Source organism: Pseudophryne corroboree, chromosome 9, assembly GCF_028390025.1.
Source record: "Pseudophryne corroboree isolate aPseCor3 chromosome 9, aPseCor3.hap2, whole genome shotgun sequence".
NCBI lineage: Eukaryota > Metazoa > Chordata > Amphibia > Anura > Myobatrachidae > Pseudophryne > Pseudophryne corroboree.
Window position 1 is genome coordinate 338,525,621 of NC_086452.1, and position 19,617 is coordinate 338,545,237.

A 19,617-nucleotide genomic window follows, 5' to 3' on the forward strand; every position below is an offset into this window, starting at 1 on the left:
TGTCACCAACCACCAGTCACTACAATCAGCACCAGTCAGCAGTGCAGCATGAGCATACCTATACATTTTCTGCGGTACCGTAGCTGCACTGCAAAGAGCTCTGTATGGAGAGGTATCTAGACCAGTGACTGCCTGTCCAGTTGTGTTGAAACTACAAATACCAGCACACCTTATCAACTGGATTTGCTGAGACATGTAGTGCCATCACACCTAGAGGGGTTTTTAACTGTATGTATGTGTGCATATGTCCCTGTCCGCACCCTCCTTGTAATTCCCCCTCAGTGTCCCTGCCCGCACCATCCCTGTAACTGCCCCTTCAGTTACCCTGCCCACACCCTACCCGTAATTACCTCTCAGTGTCCCGACCCGCACCCTAACCATAATTCCCCCTCAGTGTCCCTGCCTACACCCTCCCCGTAATTCCATCTCAGTGTCCCTGCCCGCACCCTCCTCGTAATTCCTCCTCAGTATCCCCACCTGCACCCTCCCTGTAATTCTACCTCAGTGTTCCTGACCTCAGCCTCCCTGTGACTCCCCCCTCAGTGTCCCTGCCCGCACACTCCTGTAATTCCATCTCAGTGTCCCCTCATTCACCCTCCCTGTAATTGCCCCTCAATGTCCTTGACCTCAGCCTCCCTGTAGCCCCTCCCTCTCATTTTCCCTACCCCAAACCCTCCCTATAATTCCCTCTTAGTGTCCCTGACCTCAGCCTCCTTGTGACTCCCCCTCAGTGTCCCTTCCCACACCCTCTTGTAATTCCATCTGTGTCCCTGCCCGTACTTCCCCTCAGCGTCCCTGCCCATACCCTCCTGTAATTCCCCTTCAGTGTCCCTGCCCACATCCTCCCTGTAATTGTCCCTCAGTGTCCCTGACCTCAGCAGCATATAGTGAACGGGGAGCACTACTACTGTATATGGCATAATATAAAATGGCATAATGTGAATGGGGGGCACTACAATGTGGCATAATGTGAATGGGGGGCACTACAATGTGGCATAATGTGAACGGGGGGCACTACACTGTGGCATAATGTGAACTAGGGGCACTACAATGTGGCATAAAATGAACAACCACTGCAGATAGAGGGCCTGTATCTCTCTAAAAAGTATTGGGATGGGGGCATGTTAAAAATGTTGCTGAGGCCTACAAGGTGCTAGTTACACCCCTGTCCATAGCCTAGAATAGGCTGTTAGAGTAATTCATTTCCAACCAATTTGGCTGTAGTATGTGTGCATGTATCTGCCTGCCTGTGGTAGGGAATTAGTTTGTAAGCTCCAGTGTGACAGAGACTCACTAAATGAATGATTGCAAAATATAATGTAGGCTATGGTAATAAAAGAAAACAGTACACCAAATGATTCATTTAGTAGTTTTGCCAGTTTCTTGCTTTGCTTTCAGCATCTCACTAATGTCAGCTACATCTGTCTGATAATGAGCGGAAGGAAACAAATTAGGACAGCCTTTCTAGTGCTATCAATATACAAATGGCCTCTGGTAATGTAGCTTTAGGGAGAGGAATTAAATAGTTACAACAGACACCACAATGACATTAACATGCTACATTAGTTGTTCCAAGTTTTAATGATAAATAAATTAGTTCAAACCGCAGATTAAAATTGCACAGAAAGTCTTTTCCTTTAAAAGACACATTTTATTATGTCACTTTTTAATTCTTGACACTGCAATCCTTCCCTCAAGATCCCATTGTATCAAACTGCTTGCCCCTGTACCAGATGTTCTCAAACACGGTCCTCAAGGCACCCCAACAGTCCAGGTTTTAAGTTTATCCATGCTTGGCCACAGGTGACTTAATTAGCACCTCAGCCAATTTCATTTAGCCATCTGTCCTAAGCCATGGATATACCTAAAACCTGGAAAATTGTGGTGCCTTGAGGACCGCGTTTGAGAACCTCTGCCCTACGCACTCATTTCCATCCTCATTGCTGTTTTCTGCTCCCATTAAATAATTTATGGGTTAGATCCTTTTCCTACTGTGTCCTTATAAGAGGCTCCACCATCAGCAGGGTTCTGGAAAGTTATGATCAGTGAGGCCCTCTGTAAATGTTCTGAGTGCCAAACCAGAGAGGGTCCAAAGTGGCTGGGTGGGTTATTTTAATGTGTAGGGTAAATAATGGCTGCTTTATTTTTACACTGCAATTTAGATTGCAGATTGAACACACCCCACCCAAATCTAACTCTCTCTGCACATGTTATATCTGCCTCCCCTGCAGTGCACATGGTTTTGCCCAATTGCTATCAAAAATCCTGCTGCGATCAACTTGGAATTACCCCCTTTATCTCTCCTTGCTCCACCAGATGGAGACATTTAAAGAAGCTCACAAGAAGAAGTCACTGCTGATTGTAAGTATTGGGAATAAATATCAATTAAATATATATTTGTATGGTAATTTAACATGGAAAATCCCTAAAAAGAGTGTGCCCATTCTCCTGAGTCTCCACTCAGGAGAGTGTAGGAGTGAGATAAAAGCTTATAAGGAGAGACTCCTATGCAATGCACAAATGTTTCCACAGACACCTCCCTCTGGTGCGCTACGCAATTTGCCACTTAGCTGTGTCAAGAGACTCTTTCATAAACTATGGGTTCTATGTAAAAAGCCTTGGAGAGAGATGAAGTGGGCAGAGGTAGAGCCGGATTAACAATGGGGCAGATGGAGCTGCAGCTCCAGGCCCCCCATTGAAAATAGGCCCATAGGCTCCTCTGCAATGCAGCCAGTGTTGACAGGAAAGAAACACTGTCTGCATTGCTTTGTCCCCACAGTGGCCTGCACTCACCGCTTCAGGGGGTTGGCTGCAGCGATCGGAGCTCAGCTCCGATCAGGCAGCGTTTGGTAACCTATACCACTGATGCTGCCTGCAGTCCGTGCTAGTTCTCTGTGCCTGGGCTCTGCAGCGCTGCCTCCTACTGCAAGCCCCGCCCATTCCATGACATCTGAAGGGGGCGGGGCCAGCACTCGGCACTGACTGCTGTCATGTCACACGCTGAGGCAGGAAAGGTAGGAGACTGGAGAGGGATGTAACAAGGGAGGGAGAGTAAAGAAGGAATGTAGGTAAGACATGAGTACAGGTAAAGAAGAGTAATGTACCTGAGACATACAGTAAAGTAAGTGATTAAGGTATGTTTGACAAGAAGCAGAGAAAGATAGCTACTGTATGTAAGAGATTAGAAAGGAAGGCATGCATGTGATGTGAGAGATTCAGTGATCACAAAATACACACTACAGGCATTTTGTGACCCTGTTTTTAAAAATGAGTGGGTCCTGCAGGGCATGCTGTACAGCCAGTAACAATTCTCAGCGTCTGTCACCGCCGCCAGCGAACTCATCCAATCGCCGCCTGAGACCTACGGCCTCCCCTCTCTGCTTACCAGCGCACACTGCACCGCTTTAGGTGTGACTATGCACATTGTGGGAGAGTTTCTTGGTGTGTCCCGGGCTGCGGTGTCAGTAGAGCTGTGCTGGTGCTGACAAGGACCATGAAGCTGAGCCTGCAGATCATGGTGCGCGGCAGTGCTTTCCGCGTGGTGATCTTCTGACTCTACCTGATGCTGGACCGGACCAGTTTGACCAACCAAGAAACCTCACAAAGAGGTGACCTTCCCCAAGGTATGTGTTAACCAGGGCTTAAAGTGGTCAAGGAGAGGTGGGGGAACTCACCTCGCCCACATCGTAACAAAAAGGGGTATGGCCTCACAAGGAAGGGGCGTGGCCACACAAAAGTACCACCAATTCAAAATGATGCTTCACAGTAGCACAATTTTATTCACATTGCCCACCCCACATACTAGTGCCCTTTACACACACAATGCCCACAATAGCAGAGTCCCCCTTTTACACAGTACAGCAGGCAGAGCCCCCTTTTACACAGTACAGCAGGCAGAGCCCCCTTTTACACAGTACAGCAGGCAGAGCCCCCTTTTACACAGTACGGCAGGCAGAGCCCCCTTTTACACAGTACGGCAGGCAGAGCCCCCTTTTACACAGTACGGCAGGCAGAGCCCCCTTTTACACAGTACGGCAGGCAGAGCCCCCTTTTACACAGTACGGCAGGCAGAGCCCCCTTTTACACAGTACAGCAGGCAGAGCCCCCTTTTACACAGTACGGCAGGCAGAGCCCCCTTTTACACAGTACAGCAGGCAGAGCCCCCTTTTACACAGTATGGCAGGCGGAGCAAGAATTTATGAGGGGGTTTTCCAGATAGATAGAGATATATATATATATATATATATAATATAGGCACTCAGAGTTTTGAAAGTGCAAAAACAGACAAAAAGAGTGACATGGCAAGAGAGGGTGAGAGAGACATGGAGATAGAGATATTGCGAGAGAGAGAGAAAGACATGGCAAAAGAGAGAGAGACACGTGGCAAAAGAGAGAGACATGGCAAATGAGAGAGAGATGAGGGGGAGACATGGCAAATTAGAGTGACATGGAGAGAATATCAGCAGCAGAAAGACTGGGCACACAGAGCTGTGAATTGTGGCAGCAGTTACCTGGAGGTCTTCATGTGGAGGGCGAGTTGTCTCTCCTGCCCGACGCCCAGGGGTGTGCAAAGGTTAGGATAGGGCCTCGGACCATCACTCACTTGCAGACAGCGCTCCGGTGGAGGTGGGGAGGGCATTACAGGCCGCGGGTCACTAAGCTTAGGGGTGGGGTGGACTTTAAGCTGCTGCGCTGGCAGGGAGATGGGGAGTGAGCACGGCATTACTGGCCGCCGCTCAGCCTCACAGTTAACTCCGGCGGCTGCGGGGGGGATCGGGCGTTACAGCCCGCGGCTCACACTCCGGCGGCAGCGGCGGAGAGGGGGGGAGGGCACTTTGAACCTGGTGCCGACTGTGCGCCATTCATGGCTCCTGGACCGCCAGCTAATGAGAAGCTGCCACTTGGCAGCTTCTCATTGGCTGGTGGTCTGCGAGCCGTGATTGGCTCACGCCAGATTTTAAAAAAGCCTCCCCTTCTTCTGATTGGTGCTGCAGCCGGTCCGCAAGCCGCGATTGGCTGGCGGCCGCTGCCACCTTTACAATGGAACAGGGACATGATGCTGTGGCAGTTCCGCCTGCAATTAGAAGTGACGGAACGCAGTTCCGCCCCGTTCCGGCCCACTTTAACCACTGGTGTTAACCCTTATATCCTGGGTACTGCCCATTTCTCTGTGCTGCGCATTACATAGTTACTGTCTGCCTCCTGTACCTGACAGGTTATGTCTTACTGTTTACTCTCCTCACAGCCCAACTTACTGCCTCCTTGTTCCCTACACAGCACCTGCATCTGACCCGCACTGTATCCAACCTGCACTGTATCTGACCAGCACTGTATCCAACCTGCGCTGTATCCAACCTGCGCTGTATCCGACTGCACTGTATCCAACCTGCTCTTTAATCCCCATTGTATCCATCCCGCAGTGTATCCGAACCGAACTGTTTGTCCCACACTGTAATTCACTCAATATTTATCTGTGTGTCCCAAATGTATTCCGTACTGTACCTCACGCAGTATCCAGCAGGTACAGAGCACTGTTTTTACGGTTGGGGAAATATTGGGCAGATGCTCAACAAAAAGGCCAATTGATCGGTCCTTTACATGCGCACAGAGTGACTGTCATCAGTGGCCGCGGGGGCCCCAGGGGGCTGGTATAGATTGGCCACTAAGAATAGGCATGTGCACATGCCTAAGTCAGCCACCCATGGGCTGATGCACTGTAATGAGTAAGCAGACATCCAAAGTAGTCCCTCAGGCCTACCCCTTCTTACCCCTTATGCTTCCTGGACTGCATCAGTCTAAACTTCTCCAGAGCTGCTCTGTTCGCAAAGACCAGAGCAAAGATAAAAATAAAAATGTAGTGTGGGGAGGCAGTGGAGTGTTGTGTATAGTGATGTATTGTGGTGAAGTAGTGCAATTATACTGTGTGAGGGAGAGAGTGTAGTGATGTAGTGTGGAGAGTTAGTGCTGAGATGTAGTGTGGGAAGGTAGCATATTGAGGTAGTGTAGAATAGTGGTGAGGTGTAGTGTGGGGTGGTAGTGCAGTGATATGGTGCAGATATGAAGTGTGAGGAGGTAGCAGAGTGATGTAGTGTGGGGTGGTAGTCACTGGTGTATCTATAATGGGTGCAGTGTGTGCAGTGCACACGGGCCCCTGGGTCCAGAGGGGGCCCACACCGCACCCATTTTTTCTATACTTTACTGTCCGGCGTCCATCGGTGACTGTGTGTGGTCCCCCTCCTCTCCCGTAGCCGGCACCACCGCTGCTAGCGCACTGACCACTAGAGACTCTGGCACAGTGCCAGAGTCTACAGTGCATGCGCAGGACTCCGAAGAAATGGCACAGCGGCCATTTTTTTCGTCATCCTGCGCATGCGCTGTAGACTCTGGCACTGTGCCAGAGTCTCAGTGCTCAGAGGGCTATCAGCGGCGCTGCCAGCTACGGGAGAGGAGGGGGCCCACACACGGGTCCCCTCCATCCTTAAGACGCCTCTGGTGGTAGTGCAGTGATATGGTGCACAAATGTAGTGTGGGGATGTAGCGTAGTGGTATAGTGATGAGATTAGTGATGTATTGTGGTGAAGTAGTGCAATTATACAGTGTGAGGGAGAGAGTATAGTGATGTAGTGTGGAGAGTTAGTGCTGAGATGTAGTGTGGGAAAGTAGTAGAATAGTGGTGAGGTGTAGTGTGGGGAGGTAGCGTAGCGATGATGTAGTGTGGGTTGGTAGTACAGTGATATGGTGCAGAGATGTAGTGTGGGGAGGTAGTTCAGGGATATAATGCTGGGATGTAGTGTGGGGAGGTAGTTTGGGGTGGTAGATATAGTGCAGGAATGTAGTGTGGGGAAGTAGCATAGTAATGTATTGCAGGTCAGAGATGTAGGAGTTATATAGTGCAGAAATGTAGTATAGTGAAGATATGTAATGTGGGGAGGTACTGTAGTGTACTGATGTAGTATGCCACCACACCACCCTGGCCACACAGGGAGATCACACACCCTGTGGCAGCACACAATAGGCCCTTCATAAATTTCAGCTCCAGGCCTACTTAATCTGGTACTGGGCAGAGGTAAAGTACAACCATCCAGCTCCTACCTGTCAGTTTTCAAACAGAGGCCCAAATCTATTACGCCTTAAAAAATGATAAAGTGGAGAGTGAGAAAGAGAGAGAAAGTAGCAGCCAATCAGCTCCTAACTGCCATGGCACGAGCTGTGTTTGAAAAATGACAGGAGCTGACTGGCTGTTACTTTATCTCCATCTACTTTATCTCTCTCCATGTCTTACTGCTTAGATCCATATGTGTCTTAATCTGCAGCTTTATACCAATTTGTGTCAGAAATGCTTTTTAATGTCTAATGTATTTAGTATCCAATTAAGACGTAAACTTCAGGAAAAAAAGGTAATTTGGGTAAGAGACAAAAGACTGATACAAGTAACCTATGCCATGCCTCACTCCACACATCTTTATGCTTATTCTGCTACTCTATACCAATTACTTTGCAACAAAAATAATAATCCTAAATAAATAGTACACTATGGGGTCAATTTGGTTAAGGGGGCGAGTATAAATATAGATTCCAGCACAGGCAGCAGAACTTGCCCCCCTCCCCTGTGGCCCAGTCTCACTTCTAACGCACTGATGTTTGAATACAGCCCTAGGGGGCTGAGAACAAAAACCTGTGACTCCGGCGGTACCTTGAGTGCGGCATACAATTGGCCCCTATAAGCAACTCTATATGCAACTAAGATGCAAAATTCAGGAAAAAGTACTGAATCGCTACCTGTGGTGGGACTTCTAAGTTGTGCAATGTGTTCACGCCATATGGCTCAAAAAGAATAGGCGAATGACGACACATCTGTATCATATGCCAAAACAGAGCCAGGGACAAGCAGAACATGCTCTGCTGCCCGAACCGCACTGTCATCCATCTTTTAAAAATGGAAGAGTAGTGGTGGGTTTACAGCTTTAATACAATGTTACTGTTGTGCTCTTTCCATATACAATGTCCTGTTTGTCTATTACCAAAAACTATTGGGGAGACTCTAACTCAGTGTTTCCCAACCACGGTCCTCAAGGCACACTAACAGTCCTGGTTTTAGTGATATCCAGGCTTGAACACAGGTGACTTAATTAGTAGCTCAGTTATTTTGAATTAACCATCTGTGCTGAAGCCTGGATATCACTAAAACCTGCACTGTTGGTGTGCCTTGAGGACCGCGGTTGGGAATGCCTGCTCTAACTTATCAAAAAAATACATGTTCTGTGCTTTAATGAGGTCCTTATTGGTGAAAACTGCTCACTGTGAATGATGGCTTGAGGCGTCAGTGCTATATATAGATCACCAAACATAGAAGACTTTAGAATGAAATCTGTAGTCAGCGAAAGTCAGATCTGTTCCACGTACCGGTGTTTCTCCAGCTGAGAAGTAACTGGACCCTGCAGTAAATGCAGGTTTCCATGGCAATCCATGATGTCAAAGGATGACTGCAAAACAATCTGCACACAGTCCAACACCCTCTGTATTTGTCTCATACAAAAAAGTGGGGAGAACAACAAGTAAACAATTGCCGCAGTTGGGTGATAGTAATGGCATGCATACATTCCCCACCTTATCCCAACCACAGTCACTGAGAGGAGCCTTGCAACAGTAAGAAAGTCTCTAAGGGGTATATTTATTTATTATGCAGTAGTTGTAGAAACCAACTGTTTTATAATAGGAATTACAGCACCAATCTTTTTTAATGGTGATACATGCTTTCTATTGCCTTAAAAAAAAAATGTTGCTTTAAATCCTGCGTCAATATAGCCAAAATTTGTCAGTCTTTAATATTGCCATGAAGTACATATTCCCGTGTGACAAAAAGTAGCAGAAATTCTTCCAGGTAAGATACTTTTACATTTAAATGTTTCCACTATTGAATTTAAGTGAATCATTTCCACTATTATTTAAAAAAAAATAAAAATAGAAAATTGTACTGTATGGTTGCAGCTACAGTGTGCTCCATCAGGGGAGAGGGCTCATCTGCAGGCTCTGTACTGCGCCCTCAGAGTTTACTGCAAATGCACAGGTCTCCTGGAATGGGATGCGGTCAGTATCCCGATGCTGTGAATGCTGTTAGGTGACCGACACCGGAATCCCGACACCACTCGGAATCCCAGTGCTGGAACCCCGACTGATAGCATCCTGATGGTAAGTATTGAGGTGAGGGTTATGGTAAGGGACTGGGGAGGGGGTTAGGGTTAGGCACTACAGGGAGGTTAGCCATAGCCACCACCCCCTGTGTCCTTAGCTCTAACCACCACCCCCTGGGATTAGCCGTAACCAACAACCCCTGTGTCCTTAGCCCTAGCTACCACCCCAGGCGGGTTAGGGTTAGAGTAGGTGCAAGGGGAGGGAAAATTAATTACCCTGTCCCCTGTCTGCATTCTAAAAGTTGGGATGCCGCTGTCAGTCATGAGACCACCAGTGTCCTGACTTTTGGTAACCAATATCACACCCCCTGGAACATGGCACCCATACTGTGTTCCCAGAGATTTCTCAACTGCACATGCGCAGATCACTGGAAAAATGGATGCCGCTGCATTTTTCCTGTGACTTTTGCTGCTATGCAATGCCTATCCACCGACTGACGCGGGACTCCGATAAGAGAGAAGTATAATATATTGGTGCAGGGTGTACGATGTGGGCCCATGGGCATATAGATATGCCATTGTGCTAAGTAGGTATATCATATAACCTTCTACACCCAATTGCTGCAGTACATGTTTACACTCACTACAAGGCATAATGTCACAGAAATACTTCCAGTCACAGAATAACACTGTCATCGTTTATGGTTTATTGAGTAAGTCCACATGATCACAGTTATAGTTGTACATCGATAGGGTTACTACTTACAAACAGAATGCATATTAAAATGAAAGCACTCCTCTCTTCCCATTAGTTACAAAATGCATCTTGTGCCCCCTCAGAATCCGATCCATCTAATAGGGTTCTAACAGTCTACGTTCAGGAACTAATCTTCAGATTGTTCTATAATGCAATGTGACAGTAAGGATCCTAGTAAGAGATAGGTACTGTATACACCCTTAATATAACTGCAGACGGAATTGTAATATACACACTATGTACAATGTTCAGTCACCTATAACTCCTACTTAGTCCTGTATCCACCATCCCAATGTTTTAACCTTGCATTAGGTCCTTTTTGTGTATATATACAAAGCGATCGCTTCTTTATTTGCAGGCAAGAAGTGCAATGATATTTTACAATGAAAACATAACAAATTCATGCGGAACTTCAGGAGACACAGCAAGTCAACAAGGAGAGATTCAATATACATATATGTATAAATATCTGCTGCCAATTTCAGCTTATGTTAAGAAACCAGAGGTCTCCGCTACATGCAGCACCGTGGGGAGTGTCATTCTACAATACATATACAGTATAGTATTATTTTGTTATCGTTAACAGTGTACATTTCATTCTGAACTTAAAAAATACATATTCATTATTCAGTAATTCCAGGAAAGATGAAGCTTTATTTCCAAGGGCATTTCTTTAAAATATAAAACAACTTTATATATTGGTACTGGGTTTTTTTGTGGCAGTCTGTTACATTTTGGATCAGTGACGTGGCATTTTTTAAATTACTGTAGGTATATTACTACAGAGGCAGGTGACGGAACTGGAATAAATACTGACCACAAGCCCAACATGGTGGCTGAATTCAAAATAGCAGGAAAATCCCACTGTACATTAATTATCTATACGTATTTCCACTTTGAAAGGGACCAGAAGGCCACTGTGTATATTTTAACAGCAATAACGTAATTTATTACATTAGTTGGAAATTCACATAATTCTGATTTGCAGTTGATAAGTGTAATGTGGAGATTATCAACCTTTTTCTTACCAAGTACCCTTAATCTACTTAACTGTCTACTTATTACTCCCTTGTGTCTACAATTTTCTTTAAATACCCAGTAAATACCCAGTAAAGGTGGGTATCCATTTACCCGCAATACTGCCGCGGCCGGGTTTTTCATGTTTTTTTTATCACCACCATCAAGATAGGTTCCGCAAAAAAAACACACCAGTTCTTCATCCGACAATACATAGGTCCCACGAAAAGCCTTGGACCTATGTATTTTCACAGCATTTATAGCGGGTCCAGGGGCACCTATTGTGGATTTCGCTTTGTGTGCATAATTCCCAATAACTGCAGCATAGGGGATAAGCTCCTGCTTATTGGGGCTAATTGGATAGCCCCTGGCAAACCAATTAGTCGCGGTACATTACCCTGGCTAATTGGATACACCCTTTGGCATATACATTTTTAATCAATAATCCAATTCGTTTTGTACATATTTTATTATTCTTCAATACAGAGTTAAATGTAACGGACTGACACACTTCTTGAGGAACCAAGGCTTGTACATGTACCACTGGCTGTTGTAAGGCAAATATCTGCAGGATGCAGCCAATACACTCATGGGAACATATATAAGACCATTTGCTATGGTATAAAATTAGCCTTTGTGCCAATTGTAATGTCTTGTGAATACGATAACTTAAGAAAAACATTTTTGGGCAGTGTATAAACATGTATCTTGGGGTCTTTTATGAAAATCTTAAAATAAAACAAAGATGCAAAGATTTATCTTTCCTGGAATAACACATAAATTACATATAACTCCTACTATAAAGTACAGAGGTAAGAAGGAAAGGCTACATATTGTAATATGTTAACACCTTGCCTCAGCTAATATGAACAATAATACTGATATATTTTGCAAATATACAATATTTAGAATGTAGCATCAGAATATTTACTGTAGATGACATGCAAATGAGATGTTTTTTTCCCTTACTAGTGGGTTCTATAGCCTACGTGGAACAGAACTGGGCCTCTGAGAACATTCAACAGAAAACACAGCTTGTGCAACTCAAGAACATTCTATCATTTTCAAAGAGCATGGAACAGTATCTGCAGATTACAAGAACATCTTATGACCCGCAGGGAACACTGCAGATTACAGGAACATTCTATAACCCACAAGGAACACTGTCTCTGCAGATTACAGAAACATTCTATAACCCACAAGGAACACTGTCTCTGCAGATTACAGGAACTTTCTATAACCCACGAGGAACACTGGTCCTGATGCATATTTGTACGATGTTTGGGTGTCTGTGCAGGTGCCTGCGCATGTGGTCTTGCGATGTCGCTTGCAGCCCCGTCAGCCGCAGCATGATTGACAAGCTGCAGCATTCGGGGGTCAGCACCTGGAACCGTTCTTCCTAACAGGGAAGCGTCACCCCCGTTTTGAAGGCATGACGGTTTCAGGGTCTGCGTTGTCAGATCTGATGATCAGCCTGTGTAGGCTTAAGCTTATGCAGGCCGGCCGGTGCATGTAAACATCGCAAATGCTATGGTGATCTGAGGCGCACTCGGATCTCGCTAATGCTAACAGGAGGCCGCTATCTCCTACAAATACCTCCTGCTGCATTCAAGTTTTTATTAGGAGGAGCTGCAGCTGTGCAATTCCATACAAACATGAATCTGGCCTATTGTCTCTGTAGTTTACAAGAATATTCTATGGATGTCAAGGAACAGAGAGGGCGGTGGCATTTATGAGACTGCTTCACAGGCTACTGTGTCACAGGTAACCATTCTGCTACCCTAAAAAGGATAGTTGAATGGTTAGCTAAGGTGCTTCTTATAACCTACAAGCAACAAATACTCTATATATCAGGAACAAGCAATAGAGATCCTATACCTTATACATCAGGAATATTCTATAGCCTATAAGAAACCGGAACTCTATGCCTTAAGAGCAGTCTACAGTCTGCAAGCAATAGAATGCTCCTGATTTACCTTTGCAAATCAGGAGCACTTTATAACCTGTAAACATTAGAGACCTTGTACCTCTAGAGCATTCTACAGCCTGTAGGCAGCAAAGGGCAAATACTTTAGGAGCATTCCATAGCCCGATACAGCAGTAGCATTATATAGATTAGAGGCAGGGCTGGCCTGGCCATCTGCCTCTTCTGGCAAATGCCAGAAGGACTGATGGCCTGTTGGGCTGGGCCAGCTACACAGAGAGCAGTCTCGGTGTCCCGACTTGCATACAGATACATGGGGGTGTGCTGCGAGGCCAGGCCGTCCCTGACTCGTGTCACACCCCTTCCGCCATGGCCATGTTCCCTTGTTGCGCACAATGACGTCACATGCCTGGGCTGCTTCAAGGCCCCCGTCTGTCCCTGCTTGCTGGGAAGAGAGGCCCTATAAGTCAGGAGCAGTATACGGCCTTCAAGAAACAAAGACTGTAACCAGCATTCTGTAGATCACAATGGACCCTGTATATTAGGAGCAAGAGACAGAGGCCCTACAGCAGCATTGTGTAGCCAGTAGTGAGTAGTCTCTGCTTCTGACATCACAACATAGTTGCCAACATTTAAAAGCATCCTTTAGGAATGTTGTACCGAAGCGCTGATCAGACAACACGTGGTGCATGTGTGCTAGAAGTTTATCCAACCAATGACAACATCTCTTTAAAAATAATAATTTTTAATGAATCGTAATATGGAAAACATATAGGGGCATATTTAATTGGGCACGTCAAATATTTTTTCCCCGCGGTGCAAGAAACTTTGGCCAGCTGCAGGGTATTGCTGTTCAATTTGGCGCAAGAACTTTAAGGCATTTTCTATAGCATTTACCACAACTTTCATCTTGTAGCCCAAGAGGGAAAATTCATAATTTTACATAAAAAATGTTGGGACTTGATTCAGAACCCCTGGGTCACCCCCCTTGACTCCAATGATTAATCAGGCAATTGGAAATTTTCAATTAGCTTAATTGGGCCAATATAATTGTATGTCATTATTGGAATATTATTCTGCAAAGTGCAGAATAATGGGATGAAAGACGTGGGACAGGCATATTGCAGTGCTATATGGTTGGGGGTTTAAAGATTGCAGCTGGGAGTTACAGGTCTTTTTTTAAAGAATCTCTTAAAGTAACTTCAAATGACTCTAAAATCATCTTATGGGCATTTTGTGCACCCCACATTTAACTACATTTATGTTAACGACAAAATTTGCTTTTTAGAACTTTTTCATTACTATAACAAAAAATTGCACAAATCAGCCATTTGAAACATTTTAAAAGTGCAATTTTTTTTCTTTGGGACAGTAATGGACATCAATAAGCCTATCAAATATTTATTTGACATTTTTTTAGGGTACAGGCTCATTTCTCCATTTAAAAAAAAAAAAAATTCCTGCAGTTTTTTGAAGATAAAATGATTGTGTCTGTTTTTCTTTTCAATTTGAAGATCAGCGGCGGGAAGTTATGGAGTTCAAGATTACGCTGTCCGATCTCAGACTTTTTTTTAAAGGGGCAAACACTTCAGTGGCAAAACCATGCCATGTAAGTGATTACCCCTTTAAAAAAAACGTCTGAGATCGGCCAGCATCCCGCACCTCCGGCGATCTCGGACTCCACTACAGCCCGCTGTAGGAGTGTGCAAAGCTGCAGTAATCAAAAATCGGTCACAATAGCTGCATTAAGTTTTGTGTCAAACATCTTGCAGCCAATTGATTATATGCCCCTTAGAACAAGAACAAACACAACTGAAGGTCATAACAAAACAAAATGGTAGAAAAAAACTGCTTGTGAAAACATCTTCAAATCTTGGCAACTATGGTAATCTGCAGTATAACCTGCAAAGAAGAGAGACAGTCTCTGCCTCTCACAGGAGTATTGTACAGTCCTCAGGACAGTCTCTGCCTCTCACAGGAGTATTGTACAATCCACAGGACAGTCTCTGCCTCTCACAGGAGTATTGTACAGTCCTCAGGACAGTCTCTGCCTCTCACATGAGTATTGTACAGTCCACAGGACAGTCTCTGCCTCTCACAGGAGTATTGTACAGTCCTCAGGACAGTCTCTGCCTCTCACAGGAGTATTGTACAGTCCTCATGACAGTCTCTGCCTCTCACAGGAGTATTATACAGTCCTCAGGACAGTCTGTGCCTCTCACAGGAGTATTGTACAGTCCCCAGGACAGTCTCTGCCTCTCACAGGAGTATTGTACAGTCCCCATGACAGTCTCTGCCTCTCACAGGAGTATTGTACAGTCCACAGGACAGTCTCTGCCTCTCACAGGAGTATTGTACAGTCCTCATGACAGTCTCTGCCCCTCACAGGAGCATTGTACAGCCCTCAGGACAGTCTCTGCCTCTCACAGGAGTATTGTACAGTCCCCATGACAGTCTCTGCCTCTCACAGGAGTATTGTACAGTCCCCAGGACAGTCTCTGCCTCTCACAGGAGTATTGTACAGTCCCCAGGACAGTCTCTGCCTCTCACAGGAGTATTGTACAGTCCTCATGACAGTCTCTGCCTCTCACAGGAGCATTGTACAGTCCTCAGGACAGTCTCTGCCTCTCACATGAGTATTGTACAGTCCCCAGGACAGTCTCTGCCTCTCACAGGAGCATTGTACAGTCCCCATGACAGTCTCTGCCTCTCACAGGAGTATTGTACAGTCCTCAGGACAGTCTGTGCCTCTCACAGGAGCATTGTACAGTCCTCAGGACAGTCTCTGCCTCTCACAGGAGTATTGTACAGTCCCCATGACAGTCTCTGCCTCTCACAGGAGTATTGTACAGTCCTCAGGACAGTCTGTGCCTCTCACAGGAGTATTGTACAGTCCCCATGACAGTCTCTGCCTCTCACAGGAGTATTGTACAGTCCCCATGACAGTCTCTGCCTCTCACAGGAGTATTGTACAGTCCCCATGACAGTCTCTGCCTCTCACAGGAGTATTGTACAGTCCCCATGACAGTCTCTGCCTCTCACAGGAGTATTGCACAGTCCCCAGAACAGTCTCTGCCTCTCACAGGAGCATTGTACAGTCCCCAGGACAGTCTCTGCCTCTCACAGGAGTATTGTACAGTCCCCAGAACAGTCTCTGCCTCTCACAGGAGTATTGTACAGTCCCCAGGACAGTCTCTTCCCGTCACAGGAGTATTGTACAGTCCTCAGGACAGTCTCTGCCTCTCACAAGAGCATTGTACAGTCCCCAGCACAGTCTCTGTCTCTCGCAGGAATAATGGACAGTCTCTGTTTCTTGCAGGAATAGAACTGTCACATAAACTATCCCATGTGTGAACCTTTTGCTAACAGATATCTCAGCAACATACATTGGTGCTGTATGTTGCTAATTTATCTGAAAACTTAGGGGGTAATGACAGAAACCAATTTAAGTGTGTATAGTTTGTTAAACATCAATAAAAATTATGCATGTACATTTTATATTTATATATGCATATTTAGAAACAATGATTAACTGTAATCGGCCTGATCAAAGACACACATAGTGTTTAGTTGCTGCACTGCTGGTATTAGTAAGATATATGAAAGGGCCATGGTACAAAATAGAAGTGAAATGATTTGGTTATTCATCCTTGCTACATGAAAAAAGTATCATTCATACCAGTTTCTAACCTTAATCTCCTGGGAATTGTTATTTTAAATGCAATTTAGTCCTGGAGAGACAATGAAATGCAGGAAACGTAATATGATTACATTACAGGAAGAACAATTCTGGCCACAGTTGCTATGACACATGATGGATGGCAGAGAATAGCAGACACTCTCAGGGACTGAGAAATCCAGGTTTGGTGGGATAAACCTTTATACTGAAATCTCCAGTGAGTAGCACTTGCCAACTGAAAAGAAGACAACTTGGAAATAAGAATGAAAAACACTGCTAAAAAAGTCTGAAAATACATTCTCTGCTATAAAAAGGATTCCAATGTCTCATAGTTTCAAAATCAAAATGAATGTTGGCAGCTAGACACTGCAGACAGAGGGGAGAGCTTCTATGACTGTGGTGTTATGGGAGTACATGAAACACACGTCTAGGTTTATGTGTTTACAAATCGTATGTATATATATTTATATATATATGTATATAAAAAGGTAGATAATGAAAATTCACAGTTCTTACAGCCATTAAAGTGTCTGAGAATTTGTATGATCGATGGTCAGTTAATATATAAACTGCATGTTCTCCCTAGCTAGCTTGCTTACCTGAAATATGATAGCATAATACTGAAGTGAATTAGATTAATTTTTTAAAATAAGAATAATTTATCCTTTGTACAAGCAACGTGTAACTAGGACAGTCACAGAAATGCTATAATTGGCACATTTAATTACAGATTGCTTGATTTTAGGAAAATACTGTAACCTCTTCATATATTCACTTTCCCATCTAACTACAATAAGTGAAAATGCTTGTGAATCGATATTGCTAGAATTGAAAATAAAATATTTGTTTTTTTCAAGTACGATTATTTAAGGTACTAATGTGTACACTAACGCCGTATATTAATAATATGCTATTGGTCTCTGTGTACACGCACGCAGTATCACTAAGAGTATTATATAAATAGTATTATGAACTACGCTAGAGCCGAGTGTTTGCTTATTGGATACACTGCAGCTAGGCCGTTCCTCTGTATACTTGCTAATTCTATATTGTAATCAAATAATAAATAATGGTCAGTTTTTTTTTCTTTACTAAAACTTTAATTATACCATGAAAGTATCTTTCTCAGTATGAAACCAATGCATGTTCTCATATAATAAGGAGACATCATTCTTATTTTCTCTGACTCATAACTCCCTGCTGGAAGTTCTATTAAAACAATGCTTCTAAACTATTGTGCTAATTCCACTGTGTTTAGGCTTCGTGCTTGTGGACGTAGATGGAGCCTGCTGAGTGTGATGCTGCTGTGCATGCTGGGAATGTGCCGAATGCCCGGAGTGAGGCAGTGGAGTGTGGCTGGAGTGGGAGTGCTGTGCATGAGGGTGTTGGATGTACGATGCGTGGGAAGAATGTTGTCCGTGTGGGTGGTATTGGTGCTGCTGGATGTGTTGAGGAGGGTGGTAGTGATGGTGATGGTGATACGGTGGTGGGTTTTGCGGCATGTGGCAATACTGTGTGTGTTGTGCGTGCACTTGTGCCTGTGTTTGCCCCTCAGCTTGTCCCGCATGATGGCTTGATGAATGCTGTTGATGTGAAATCAATGTAGGATGCTGCTGCTGTGGTGGTCCAGATACGAGATGGCCTTGGGAAGATGGCTTCCCCCTCTTACTACCAAACAAGGAACCTAGGAGGGAGGAAGAATTAGGTATACTCTGACGAGAAGCACATTCCCGAGTTGAGGTGGCTCGTCTGCGCATGTGAGGACTGCTAATGATGGACCCCTGGAAAGAAAGCATAGAAAACAGAATTACTGGATCTGCACATAGCTTTTAAAATTTAAGAACAAAAAACACCCACGACTAGAACTACAACTATATACCTAATCTAACATAAACCCACTAAGTGACACTTGTTTGTTACCCTGCAGCTCTGGTGATTGTTATCCTATGTACTGCTAAACATTGCCGCTAACTACAGGATCACTAAGCTCACGCTAGAAATGAGCTAACCCTACATGTACTGTACTACGTCTAGGCATGGGCTTAAAGGGACGGTCATTAGGCAGTCATGGGACACAAGGTACCGGAAGTGAACACACAAAGATAGGCGGCTGAACACATGGTCAGTGTAAATTAATGGTTTCAAGATGAATGAAATCTCATGAAATCCACTTGGAGTTAATTAATATATTGAGGTTGTTTTTCTGTCTACCTAGGTACAATCTCTGCTCCCCTGTAAATATATTTGCTTAATTAACAGCTTTAATCATCGATAAACTGACAAATAGGCATAAGACAGTCACGAGCTTCGTTAAACGTATAAGATAGTGAGGAAAGGGTGTTAGCAGCCAGATAGTGGTCCAGAGCCACTGTGAGAAGGAAGCGGATAGTCATGTGTGGTGGATTCATGCTACAAGGAGCTAGTAGGATTACGAGGACCCGGAAGCAGCAGTAGTGTCCCCACAAATCATAAGTGTTTGTTTGGAAGATACAGAGTGAGAATCCCAGGCATGCAATATCTGAGGCAAGCAGAATACAGAGGAACAAAAAAGTGTTCAAGTGAAAGGAAAGGTTTCAAATGCATATCACATCCAGCTAGGCATCCTACTTACTTCCATATTGCTGTCTAGCGATCCTGCACTGCTGCGCCGCCCACGCTTGCCTGCCCAGGACATGCAATACCATAGATTAGAGATCAACACAAGATCTGGGTAACACAAGTCTTCCTCTGACTGACAATCTTCTTATTTACTCACTAAGCAAGAAAACTTGATATAAATGCTCCCCTACCTCTGTCTGGGGAACATGGTCTTATATTTCACCAGACGGCGAAAGCCACAAGACATGGAAGCCATCTGCTACCCACCAGTGCTGTCATAAGTTCCCCATCTACTGCTGGACTTCAGTTCCAGTGATGCTTTGCCAGCTAAAGTATGATCACAGGAGCTACTGGCATATAATTCTGAAAGCTGTAGTTCCACAGCAGATGGAAGGCCACACAATGCCCAAGGCATGGGTTACAGGTCTTGTGGCATAAGACCATCTAGTAAATATGACCTTTCAGAATAACCCAATGGAATGAGTAGCTGTCTGGACTGAGACCGTAATGT

At 44.7% G+C, this 19,617-nt stretch overlaps 1 protein-coding gene across 10 annotated transcripts in view; it reads right to left on the minus strand.

Moving 5' to 3' along the window:
- Positions 1 to 9,815: 9,815 nt before the first annotated feature.
- Positions 9,816 to 19,617, minus strand: part of IQSEC1 (IQ motif and Sec7 domain ArfGEF 1) — a 578,820-nt gene continuing 569,018 nt past the window's right edge. For 9 of the 10 annotated variants that reach the window (XM_063940599.1, XM_063940595.1, XM_063940593.1 and 6 more), the window contains 2 exons: positions 19,120 to 19,169; positions 9,816 to 18,289 (listed from right to left, as the gene is read on the minus strand). In XM_063940599.1, the coding sequence (XP_063796669.1) occupies positions 17,735 to 18,289; positions 19,120 to 19,169 (605 nt within the window). In that variant the 3' untranslated portion in view covers positions 9,816 to 17,734. The remainder of the gene's footprint in view (positions 18,290 to 19,119; positions 19,170 to 19,617) is intronic. The other variant, XM_063940601.1, reaches the window with a different exon arrangement.